This window comes from Lepidochelys kempii, chromosome 4, assembly GCF_965140265.1.
Source record: "Lepidochelys kempii isolate rLepKem1 chromosome 4, rLepKem1.hap2, whole genome shotgun sequence".
NCBI classification, from domain to species: domain Eukaryota; kingdom Metazoa; phylum Chordata; order Testudines; family Cheloniidae; genus Lepidochelys; species Lepidochelys kempii.
Window position 1 is genome coordinate 53,068,781 of NC_133259.1, and position 13,687 is coordinate 53,082,467.

Sequence of the window (13,687 nt, forward strand, 5' to 3'; positions counted from 1 at the left end):
AAATTATGCACTCCTGAATGTCCTTAGCGAAGCAGAGAGCACCAGAGGATTCTACAATCACTGAAAAGAATATTTTAAAATGTAAACTACAGTGAATTTCAGTTCTGTATTGCCCAGCCTGTGGCATTGTCAATGGGGCATTTAGCATACATTTCTGGGTTTATATATCTTGTAAATTAATTTCTGAAGTAGACGGATTGTAGAAACTTTTGATCTGAACATGGTCACAAGCTACACAAACACAGTCCATTTTCAGCACACATAAAATAGTTTATCATGAGTGACCCTAGTTACAATTTTGTGTATTTAAGCCACGTGGATCCCATTCCTGCAAATTTGCTTACATTTACACACTAAAGAGTTCCACCGATATCAATGGAAGTACTCATGGTACATAAAATTAAGCATGTGGACCAGAGTTTGCAGGCCACAGAATCCATGCAATTTCGCCTTGGAAGATGGACAGCTAAACCACTGCTTGAAAGATGAAATAGTACTCTAGTGGCAACGAGAATTTCAGAAATATAGACAAAAACAAAATACATGTTAGCTGTAGAGTAATCGCTTATTTTCCTCTATACTGTAGTATTAGATTCTGCATTTAATTTTATTAGTAATTAAAGCACAATTTTTGAAATTGGGCAGACTGAAGGCATCAGAGAGATGATAACAATAGCATCTTGCTTAGAAAGCGTATACAAGACTTTTTGAAAACTATCCCTAAGATGGGCACTTGATAAATGAAAAATAATAGATAACTTGCAACCAAAAATAAGATCAGATCCAAAGCTTATTGAAATCAATGGGATCCTTTCCATTTGATTTCAAGAGGCATTGGACTGGCCGCATATTGCATAACAGATATGTAAATTCATATTAATGAAGTGTCTCTATTACTCCATGTAAGGGCTGGCACAACATTGTATATCTTTGTTATCTTAGTAGGTAACATACCTTGATATGTGCAACAAATGACCATTAGTTCTTGGCTGATATCTCCAGATCTCCTAACAGGGATTAACAGCTCACCAATATCTTCCTCTACTCCGTACTCCAGCCAGGGAATGTACACTATAGATTCTGGAAAACAAAAAGTGTAAGAGACAGAGTATAGTACAATGCTGATGTCATTGATGAATTCGGTCAATAGAGAGATTTAATCTGCTGCGCTAAATCCTTGTATATTTATGTGTAGCTCTATTCACACCAATGGGAGTTTGACCTGAAACAGGATTCAACACAACAACTGAATCAAGACCCCAGGACTCAGCCCAGGGACTGCCATGGGAGCTGTGGGTGTGTGATGTTACACTCCATGTTCTTTATGAAAATATGCTTATGATATGGATATGACATAACAGAGATATAATTTATGCAAGATGGCTCATGTGAGATATCATTGGAAAGGTTATGATTTACTGAATGTGATTATACAATGTGTATGCCTGTATCATTTCTGTATCTGAAGTTAGGAATATTGACCATGTATCTGTATTTCAAATGTGCTACTTTGGGTGTCACCCACAACTAGCCCTTCAGGTACAACAATGGAAAAGCCAGATAGGGCTGATTGCCCATTAGCAACGACAATGGACTGTGAAACAGCTTAGTCTTCCTGTGGACACTCCAAACAGCCTGCGAGTAATGGCTGCTAGGGCCCTGCAGAGACATGTGACTGAGTCACCTAGTACTGGACCCCACCTTGGAATGCCAGTGTTTTTCCACCAGAAGACAAAGGGTTCCCACCATACACAAAAGTTATATAAGGCAGGGGAGTGACATCATCATGGTTCTCCTCTGCCTCCCCACCCAAAGAGACAATGGGAAACACCTGGAAACTGAACTGGGGGGAGAAGAGTTGAGCCCAGGCTGGAAGGCTGTCTAACCTGTGAGTAATAATACCTGAAGTTTTAAGCTGCAGGCCTGTGCAGCTGGCTTTCAAGAATCTCTGTAATCTGCCGGAGACAACATTTAGGGTAAGGAACTACTATTTGTAGCCAATTTCTTTAGTGAATCAAGCTTAGTTTGCGTGTTTTGTTTCATTTGCTTAGTAATCTGCTTTGTTCTGTTTGCTATCCCTTTAGCCACTTAAAATCTGCCTTTTATAGTTACTAAAATTTGTTTTGTTTATTATTAAACCCAGTTTATGTAATTTCTAACTGGCGGGGGGAAGCAAGAAGTCGCGCATATCTCTTTTCACATTGAGGAAGAGGGTGAATGTTATGAGCTTGTGCTGTGCAGATTTTTTTATATAGTGCAAGACATTATTATTTTGGGTTTATCTCCCAAAATGGGTGTGGACGTGAGTACTGGGTGAGTCCTCTCACACACAGCTGACTTCAGTCTGTGTCTGCAGCTGGGTATGGCCCTACCTGTGTGTGTGCTGCAAGAGGCCAGAGAGCCTAATTCAGCAAAACAGGAAGAGGGAATCTAGGCTGGTGGAGCAGGAGAGGCTCAGTTAAACCCTAGTACATCAGGTGGCATCCCGGGGGTGGGGTGGGGTGGGGTGGGGGGTGTCCAACCCATCATAGGGTGATCCACACTTCTCAGGATCATGAATTTTGTGTTACGGAATGAAAGAAGGGGAGCAGTAAATGCCACATACCGTCACCAGGATCCACAATTTCAACTGTCGCTATTTCTGGAAACTCAAGGGCAGCCATGATAGGATCAGACAAAATGATCTGGAAAGTTTCAGATGCTTCATATTCATCATCTATGGTTATCCTCACTCGCCAGGTAGCCATGGTCTGTCCTGGATTAAACTGGACTTGTCTCTGAGCTTTCCCTTTGAAATCTTTATCCTTTTTTGCTGTTCCATCTTTAGTCCCAATACCTGAGTAAAAATTGGAAAAACTACTGATTTCCCAAAAGTTTATGTTTGTGTACTGAATCAATTGAATAAGACAAGATTGTGTTTTTTTAACAAGTGTCTGCCAATTACAGATCTTTAGGAAAAAAAAGTGTTTGTAAGATAGACCATACATGGCTGAAAAATGTATTATGGGGCACATTTTAAATGTGGTACTCAGGACCTGACCCTGCAAACACTTATGAATATGAAGGACTTTACTGCATGAATAATTCCACTAATTTATCCAGTGTGTACCTAAAACCTATATTAGCATGTACAACTACTTCAGTGTACGGTTTCTTGGCAACTATAGATTTGAATTGAGCACAGTGTGAGCACTACGCTCACACTGCAAAATTTCTCTCATGTTTAAGTGTTTTCTAGGTTAGGCTCTCAAGTTGGACCTACAGAAAATGTTACATGTGCCTGATGAGGCATGAAAAAAATCTACATGAACTAATTGCATAATTGAGCAGTTACTTGTGCACATAAATGCACATTTTTCCTATTAAATGGATGCACACATATTCATTGCAGGCACAACACAGCCGTCCACATTTAAAATTTTTGGTCCCAGCCTAGCACAAATTAGCCACTACATAATCACAGTAACATCTTTATTGTAATATCTCTTATTGCTTTTTATTGGTTTTGTGCTTGTATTAGCTTAAGTTATATGGAATTCTTTCCCATTGATGTAATTTGTTCCCCTATTAGAGCCCTCAGGATTTCCCCCATTTATATAACCCTTACTCTTGTAGACCTACCCATGCAGCCACCAACTTGCCAGAGAGAATGACGTGACTGGACCCTTTTCCAGGAATCACACAATATAGAGATGGACAAGCCCTACTAGGTCATTAAATCTGTAGGGTTCTTTCTACAGAAAATTTAAAACTAGACTGGGAATAAAACAAGTAAAGTGTTGTACGCACTCAGGTTTCCATCACTTCCATTGAGACGATATCCCCCCAGCTAAGAAGGTTTTCTTTTGAAATTGCACATGGATCCATTTAGCCTAAGCCAGAATTGTACTGATAGAGGATTTAACCCTAAGAAGGTTTAGAGTGATACCTAAAACAGATGGCTAGGGCTGTGACAGCTCTAGCGAACACTCATAAAAGATGTGTGACTCAGGAGAGAAGTTAAAACAACCAGAATGACAAAGCAGTTCTTACAGTATGCGAGAGAAATACATACAGAGAGATATAGTCTCAAAACTTGAACATACGCTGGAAATCTAAGAGAAGTATGCCACATCTGTGAGTTGTAAGATGCATTTTGCTTTTACTATTTACTATCCTTCAAATGTGTATTTCCTGTTTATGTGTCAACACATTTCACCCCAGCAAGGAAATAACTCATTCCTGAAGCCCACATTTTCCTGACTGTGCAAGTGCTCTAGCTTCATACAACTGTACTTAAAGACTTGAGGAACTGGGGTCTAGTGGAAAGATCAAGATTCTTGTATTCTCTTCCTGGCTTTGCTTCCAGCTTACTGTCTGACTTTGTTCAAATCACTTGAAACCTCTCTGCATCAGTTTACCCATCTGTAAAATGGTCCTCATAATGACGACTACCTATTAGGGGTGTCATGAGGCTTAAACTGATTAATGTTTGTAAAGTACTTTGAGATCCACAGACAACAGCATTACAGAAGTACAGTGTTTTTAATAAGAAACATTTTGTAACAAAGTAGAAGGTACCATATTTTAAACATATAGCATAAACCAACCTAGATGTGTATTGCAGAGAAAGAGTTATTTCATTTAAAATGTAAAGGGTTTTTGCACTTTAATTTTCCAGCTGTAGAAATTTTACAGTTAGGTAAATCAAAAGAGCGTGAGCAAACTAACAGACTCCAACTGTGAGTTTAATGAAGCAAGGCTCTATATCCCACTATGGGGTTTTGGTGTTCATTACTGTCTAAAGGTTTCTACACAGCATCAAATCAAATAGGTGGACTTGTTTTTATTATGGTTTGACACTAGCAATTATGAAACACTCTACTTCCCTGGGATGAGAATAATGAGCCCCTGTCATGTTGAATCCCTTACCTGATTATGAAAGAATCTGATATCCTGAAAACTGCAGTGTGAAATAATTCCCAAATTAGGACTCCCAGTTCTTACACTTGAGAAATATTTAGGAATGCTTGATTTAATACTCAGACCAAATGGGCCAAATGGACACTACTACTTAAAATCCTTGATCTGAGGCACATGAAGTGCAAGCACACCTAGAGCAGAACATCCATAGGGACACTACTTTAAAAAGAAGGAAGAGTTTTTGGCCCTCTTGACCTAGACTTTTTTCTAGATTAAAGCAAAGAGCTCTCTCATTCCTGACCACAGGCATAGGAACCTATTTGTCAAATCAATCCCTCCTGTACAAGAATGCATGGAAAGAGGAAAAGTTACTATTTCTACATATTTGAATGAGTGGAAAACTTCATGCATTCACTAATCAGGAGGAAGGATTAGCTACCAATAGCTAGTGTAAATGCCTGACTTTCTGAAGGATGATGGATTATACACATACTCACTATTACAAATTATGGTTTTACTGTAGAACAAATCTTTGTAAAGAGGGTTTTTTTCCTCCTTTTTCTGCCAGTTCATTTAAAAATGTCAAAATACCTACTAGCTGTTGCATCACATCTTACAGTTGTGGGCAGTTGTAATAACAGGCCGGTGAGAAAGGTTACCAATCAGGCCAACACAAATCATTATAATTTATTCATAGATTTTTAGAACAGAAGGGACCTTTATGGTCATCTAGTCTGATCCTCCTGCAGAATACAGGTCTGAGAATTTCACCCAGTAACTTCTGCATCAAACCCATAACTTCATTTAAGCTACAGCATAGCTTTTACAAAGATATCCAGTCTTGATTTAGAGACTTCAAGTAACGGAAAATACACCAGATTCCTAAGTAAGCTGTTCCACTGATTAATTACACTCCCTGTTACAGATTTACACCTTACTTCTATCTGAATTTGTCTAGCTTCAGCTTCCAATCATTATGCCTGTTTTTGCTAAATTAAAGAGCAGTCTACCATTGAAAATCTCTTCCCCCATGTACGTACTTGTAAACTGAGATCAAATCACCTCTTATCCTTCTCTTGGATAAACTGAACAAACTAAGCTCCTGTTGCTATAAGGCATGTTTTCTAGACCTCAGATCATTCTTGTAGCTCGTCCGGAGGTTATTTTGAAACAAATAAACAGGTATGTGGGGGACAAAAGCCAGGATCCAGAAACCAAAAAGTAAATTGACGTATAAGAAACAAACAATTATTATCTTCATTATCTGTCATATGTTTTCGCTTCTTCTTTGGAATTCATTTTATTCACTGTGGGATTTTCAAAGATCCCGAAAGAACCCAACTAGGTTCCCAACTCTCAGTGAAATTTGATGGGTAGGACACCTGGCTTTAATTAGGGGCCTTTTATGCCAACAATAGTATCATCTACGCTGGTGTCAGCCCGTTGAGTCCCCTGTTCTAGCTCAGTGGTTCCTTTTTTCAGCTGCTTCACAAACTGCTCCTGCATAGGAGCTTCAGCCTCCTGGTACAGAAAGCTGAGGAGCAGAACGGGTTAGGGACTTTTTCAACAAGATTTTCTTTGTTGAAAAATGCTGATTTGTCAAAACTGGAAACTTTTCACAGGAAAGGCTCAGTCAGTTTAGAGGAATTTCAAAAATGCTGAAACAAAAGTTTAGAAATTGTCTAAACATCAACAATTTTCACATTTTCATAATGAACAAATCTGGTTTGCTGGTTTGAAATTTAGAAATGTAAACAAATTATAGTAAAAAAATTAAATTAAAAATGTTCAAAATTGAAACAAAAAGTTTCAACAAAACTGACTTTTCCCCCCCCCGATTTTTGGTTCATATTTTTGTGTGTGAGAGATATCTACTTTTCATCCCAATTTGGAACAGGAAGCGTAAATAGCTAGCACATATTGTAAGGTAGAGTGGCCCGTTAACATCTCTGTAGTCACAGGACTAAAAGAGGGGGTTAGTGGGTTGCAGTTTGTTGTAATAAGCCATAAATCCAGTGTCTGATTTATATGACTGCAGCGGTGTTAACGGGGCACTCTTCCTTGAATGTCCCTTAGAATACATGCTAACTACTTATGCTAAGCAATCTGCTCCACCTTGCATTTAGCTATTTAGGCTCAGAACATCTTTCCCAGACCAGAAGAAGAGCTGTGTGTGGCTTGAAAGCTTGTCTCTCTCACCAACAGAAACTGGTCCAATAAAAGATATTATCTCACCCACCTTGCCTCTCCAATATCTTTGGACCGAGATGGCTACAACTACACTGCACACATACAGAGCCCTGTACCAACAATAAATAACAACTGTGGTGTCACTACCGTGGTCCCTGGATGTTGACTTGGTAAAAAACAGCAGCACCAGCTGAACAGTAGCTACTGATGCTCCATAACAAAGCTGCCGCTCTCCCCATATGACATCTAGAACAATTACAAAGTAACTCACTGATGAAAGATGTCTCTCCTAGGTATCCTCTGCGCTTGAGAGTCACCTCCAGGAACTTGGAGTCCTCGTCTACAATGTAGTACTCTTTCTCCAGTGAAATCCAAGCCCAGTTCAAACGGAAGCATTGGCCCTTTAGCTTATTTCCTCCTGTGATTCATGGAAATAACAGACATCATGATACAGCACATGAATTCCAGGACAGGGCTAGAATTCTCTGAGATTGTCATTCAAATGTATTTGCTTTGGCATCAGGGCAAATTAGGAAGCTTTTCTCCTCATCTAGGTATACTTGAGAAAACAAGTGCCCAAGCATGGAATAACCGAGTACCTTCCCACAAGCTCCCACAATACACACTAAATTCACACTCTACAGACCCGAAGGCCTGGCCAGAAGGCAGAGGTCAGTGTGTTTTAGTGTACAGACTCTCTAACTGAGCTAGCCATTACTTTGCAGAAATTAGTCCTACTCCTGATAGGAAAAGTCTGGGAAGGTGGCTTTTCAAGGAGCCATGGCTAGGTCAGAATGTGGCGTTGCATTAATGCTGCTTTTGCTATGCCAATGTATACCATCTGCACACAAAAAATTGAATATAGTCTGAATTTACACATATGCCACATGTTTGGCTACTGAGTAATAAAGTGAGATACGACATTCTTTATTATGTGAGTAATACTTTGCACAAGAGGAATAATCAGGAGTTGTGATTAGTGTCCCTTCTTATTCTTAGGAAAATAATTTAACAACATTTACTTCAATAACATTTCAGATTATTCTCTGTTTTCTTTTATATAGATGAGACTAAGAGAGAACTATGAATGTAATGTCATTTAAAGCTAAAAAACCTCAAAGATAAATCATACTAAACACTCTTGAAAGGATACTTAGGGAATTTGCACATCTAACTTATATTCGAACCAACAGGAGCCAGATGTAATTTCCTTCCAGCATCAATGGGAGACCACATTAATATTGTTATTTGTATTATGGCAGTGCCTAGAGGTTGCAACTGAGATTAGGGCTCCATTGTGCCAGGCAAGATAAATGCCTTTACAGCAACAGTAAAGGCCTAATCTAACTCCCACTGAAATCAGTTGAAGGACTTCTGTTGACAGCAGCGGGAGTTGGATTGGACTCTAAATCAGGAGTAACTCCAATAAAAATCTATGAAGCTCCATCAGTGTAAAAGATAATAATCAATCCTAACATGATTTCTTCCTCTTATTCCATCTGACATTTCCAGCTTCTAATCAATTGTACTCCTGAACTAAAGATTTTAATGGCACCTAGGAAACTCAACATCCATCAATAAAGAAATCCTGAATATCACCTTTGTTAACTGCTGAAGCTTAGGGCTATTTACCAATCCGCAACCTTTTCAGTTTAGCTGTTTGTTTACCGCTCTGGCTGACATGGAGTCACAATGTGTGGTCTGAAAAATTACCTCTGAAAACATAATCCACACATGCATCTTTATGACTGGTGTGCAATGGCCAGTGGAGGTGGTGATATTTTTTTGTCCTCAGAAACACCCCAATAAATCATATAATTATTTCTGGTGCAAAGTGAAGTTCAGTGTGATTAATGGCCAACAATCAAAGTTGTTCTTGGTTGCTATTTGATTCAGCCTTTCTTCCTTTTTCTCTACTTATCTAATCAACTGTTGTCAGGGTTGGGTTATTTCTTTTAAAAAAAAGCACTAGGTGCCCCAAATTGCCAATGCTACTTTAGCCTGGAAGTGGAGGATTGGAAACAAATGAAGTGTGAGTGTGATTCAGAGCCAGATTTTTAAAGAAAAAGACAACTTTTAAAAAAGAATCTTTTGACTCGTTGAGGGATAAACACACTCCTACAGGTGACAGTTATGCGAACAGACTACACAAGTTTTCAAGCACTTAATCCAGTCTAGGATAAACTGGAACATTTCTAATTTCTTAGCATCTACAACCAAAAGAGAGGTTTCAATTTAAGAGTACAATTTGCAAATTATGACACTACACAGACACATAGAGGAGAGAGAGTGCAACTACATGTCTGACTACATCTGTTTCCAATCATGAATACTGACTTCTTTGAAGTCAGTGTTTGCATTCTAAAGCACTCACCCCCTTCAAATCACAAAAAAGAGCAAACAGAGTATTCTCCACACGCCTGAACTAACTGCGGAAAACAGAGGTTAGTGATGGGATGAGGAACTTGTGCTAACTTCCCTAGGCCTTTAAAACTTGTACATTATGAATGGAGAAAGAGAAAGCAAACTAAGTTGTTGGTCATGCACTCTTCATGGGAAGAAACTTGTGTCCACCGTGTCTGGGTGGGTTAGAATACTCTCTGGAATTTCTTCAGCAGCAACATTCCCCACACACCAGACATATTTGCATCAGTCAGTCATTAGAAATGCAATTTATGATGTGGCTCTGCAATCTATCACATATGTTCATATGTACACACTCAGGAACACACATGTATAGATACAATAGAAATATCACAGAGACAATTGGGATATCCATGTGAAAAACTGCCTTTGGTAGTCGCCCTTTATGTTACTGATATTTGCCAGTGGAGAGAGCTGTTGTTTTTATAGGCGCTTTACGCTGCTAGAGCATTAGCATTATTAAGGCAGCCTGGTTTTTCAGGTACAGAGAGATGAAAACAGGAATGAAAATGTATTTTTAAAACTCAAAATATTTCTGAAATACTTTATCTCCAACATCCATGGTAGTCTGGTAAAAGCTTTGTTGGGAAATACCTGCATAACTCACATTCGGCTTACCACCCATGATTAACATGGACACTTAAATAAAGCATTTTTTCTCCCATGTGAATATAGCAATCTTGTTGCTAGTGTGACAGGAGAGATATGGGACAGAAGACATCAGCGTGCATTTGCTGGTTTCATGAGCTAAGGAGGATTCTAAAACTCACCTGTAATAAACAATATCAAAAGGCGGGTGTACATATTCATTCTTACTGATCAAAACCAAAACACTGTCTAAATATTCTTATTGTCATGTTACATAAATATTTTGCCAAATGTAGGAACCATTTTTGTTCCACTTAATGTTGCTAATGTTATTCATGAAGAAAGAAAAGCATAGTTCACTGAGAAGTTTATATTGTTATGGTATGAAGATACCTACATTCTCTCTTTAGAATCAGCAAGTACATGGAAAGAGCCACAATACAGACACCAAAAACAGAAGAAAAAGAAGTGTTTTTGCATATGTTCACCTATTAAAGCAACAGTGACCTTGGCACAATGCGTATCTTGAGGATTAACGACTAAATGGAGGAGCTGGTGACCCAAAGCAGATGGTCACTAATCCCCAGGAAATGCCCTGTACCTCTGTCATCACCGCTGAATAAAAGAGCATGAGAGGTACAGGCACACACCATTTTTCAGCAATGCACGCTTCAGGCTTTGATTTAGTTACTGTGACATTTTGTAAATTCCCACATAAAAATCCCTGTTAATTTACAGTTAAAGTTGTTCAAGCTCATTTCCCATCAATGCTATTGAAGAAATCAAGAAACTCCCCAGCCGAGGGAAGATAACATCCATAGCAATCTCATCCTTTTGTCTTACCACTCAAACACCACAACACCTACAAGTTCTCACAGACTCTTCACCTCTGCAACAGACTTCTATTCTCTTTCCATACAACCTCCCTCACAGGGCTGGCCCTAGACCAAATGGCGCCGCAAGCAAGGAATGTCTTCGCCCCCCCCTTCATTTGTTAAACTTTTGAATACCTTATTTTTTATTGCATTTGGAGCCCATTTCATGACTTTGATGCACAATTTGCATGCATGATTTATCCCTGTCATAGAAGAAGGTAAATTTGCACACTAAGATCTGTAAATCTGTATTTATTCATGCCATATATAAACAAAATAAAAAAATTGTTTCCTCAAAGCTTATAGAAACTTTCTAATTTTAAGAATAAGTGAAATGGACTAACATCAAGAAATTGAACTGTGCACTCACATTGGGTAGACCAGTATTAAATAGTGTTACAGTAGGTGACAGCCTTAGAATGTTACCCTAGCCTTTCAATTCAAAAGGTAGCTTTTCTCGCCTTTGCCTTCGCGAGCTGAAGCACAGAGAGATCCAAAGAGTGGCTAATGGCATTTTCAAGTGATAAAATAACAAGTGATGTCAGGCTCTCATTGGCCATCGATCCATTGAAGATATGTTTTAATGAGCCTGAGCTTCAAAAAGTTGCGCTCATCGCTTGCAACTGTGACCAGTAGCATGACAGAATCCTCAAAGCTATCCACACATTAGGGAGAAAAAAGTGTTCTTCAGCTCTGCATCATGAATGAATTGGAGAACTTGTAGTGGAGAGTGCTTCACATATTGCAAAATGTGAAGGATGTTGTCCATTTAGACATAGAGGTCTTTATCATTAACTTCCGAACATTCATTGACGTCCAAACATGTGTCAGCATCCAGTGAAGGTCTGTATAATTGTTCAAGTGTTTTCCTGTCTGCCGGCAGCTTACTAAAGTAATATAAAAAAAACCAGATCTTTTCGTGGTGCTTCATTTGTCCAAACCTTCGTCAACGGATACTCGAGCCGCATCAACGAGTGAGCAAAAATATTCCCTCTTGATTTTTTTCTTCTGCAATTCCTAGCACCTCACCTCTGCCTTCGGAAACGTCTCTTCTTCTGATGAATATGAGTTTCCTTGAAGACAGGCTCAACTCCTATGTTTTCCGCCATTTCTTTGGCAGCAGTGATGGCATCTTCAAATCCGTTGTCTCTGTAGGCCACAATGAAATCAAGGCAGCTTCTCATCAAAGTAGTAGCAGTTGCAATGTCCATTGACGGAGTTTGTAATGCCTTGCTTACAATGTTTACTTGGAACAGGATATCATGCCAAACCACAATTGAGATCGGAAATTTGAAGCCAGTGATCTGGTTTGCCAGGCTTTGCTCCTTGTCGGATTCCAGCCTTAGCTTTACTTGATTGCACCAGTTCCATCAGGGCATCGTCAACCTCAGTCACTTGGTACCTCACTGGCCTTACACTGTCATGGCGACTCCCAAGTCACTTAGTGGCTTCACAGACAGATTTGTAACACTGTCTGTGAGGACCTTCCACATAATAGTTGATGCTAAAACCAGGATGTATATCCTTTGCAGTACTCCGAAAAGAGATACTGAATCTAAAGATGATGACGCTGCATCTGACATAACCAGGTTGAGGAATGGCAGCCACAAGGCACGAAGAAAACTCTTGGATTCAGTGCAAGAATCCTTGCCTGGATGCCACTGTTTCTTTCCTATGTGCACATGCCATTGTTGTAGCTTTGGCTGTGGCAGTCCTGAAACTTTATTTTATTCTCATTCAAAATATTCATCAACAGTTCTGTTATGCCGACAAACCGGAAACAGATAAAGTGTTCCTTTACTTGGATACAGCCATTCTTGTTGTCAACAAATCTTACTGTAAAATGACATCTTTTCACTGTGACTAATGTCGGGAGTGCAGTCCATTATTACAGGATAGTACTTTGTTTTGCCAAGCCACATTAATATGTTATCAAGCACCTTCCTTGCCATAAGATCAACCAATTTGTTTTGATTTAGTAATGGTCCATAGCTTCTTTACCAACTACTCGATGTAGGTGCTCACGTATGACATATTTTCTAAGGAGCTCTACCAAACTAAGGAAATTACCATTATGTTCAGTGAACAACTTATCCAATGAGCCCCGGAAAGCTAAATTATTCTTTGCAAGGAAGAGGATAATTGAGATCAGACGCTTGAGCACGTTCCTCTAAAGCTGTTTTTCTACATTAATAATGTGCTGTTTTTCTGTGTCTATGCATTTATTTAGCTTGAGCCTGGACTCTACCTCCATCCATTTGAAGCAGGCTGTAAAATGGCGGGATAACTTTTCATGTAGATTCAGGGCATCAGCTAAGTTATGCCAGTGATTGTACCCAGAAAGCGCAAATAATGATTTGGCATTCTTATGAAATATTTTGCAACAAAAACAGAACACTTTGTCAGTTGATTTTGAGTAAACCAGCCAATGCTGATTCAGTTTCTCACCTTTCATGAGCACTCTTTTACAGTCTGCTCATTTACTGGAAATGTTATAGCCTCAATTTTCCCCGGCCCATTCAAAATTGTACAATAATATCAGCAGAATTAAGGATCACTAGCCATAAAGCAGGATCTAATATATTGATTTCTGGTGTGCAATTTTTCTCACTGCTGTTTCTGTCATCATGCAAGGCTGATTCTTGTTTATCGTTTCTCTCCTTCTCATATGAGCCACATTCTTCTTTATAAAAAGAAAAGGAGTACTT

General features: G+C 39.1%; 1 protein-coding gene across 1 annotated transcript in view; it reads right to left on the reverse strand.

The window, feature by feature from the left end:
* The window catches only part of FREM3 (FRAS1 related extracellular matrix 3), a 115,333-nt gene that overhangs the window by 59,745 nt on the left and 41,901 nt on the right, over nucleotides 1–13,687 (reverse strand). Inside the window, 3 exon segments of the mRNA XM_073341227.1 lie at nucleotides 955–1,080; nucleotides 2,606–2,836; nucleotides 7,364–7,510. Of these exon segments, the coding sequence (XP_073197328.1) occupies nucleotides 955–1,080; nucleotides 2,606–2,836; nucleotides 7,364–7,510 (504 nt within the window).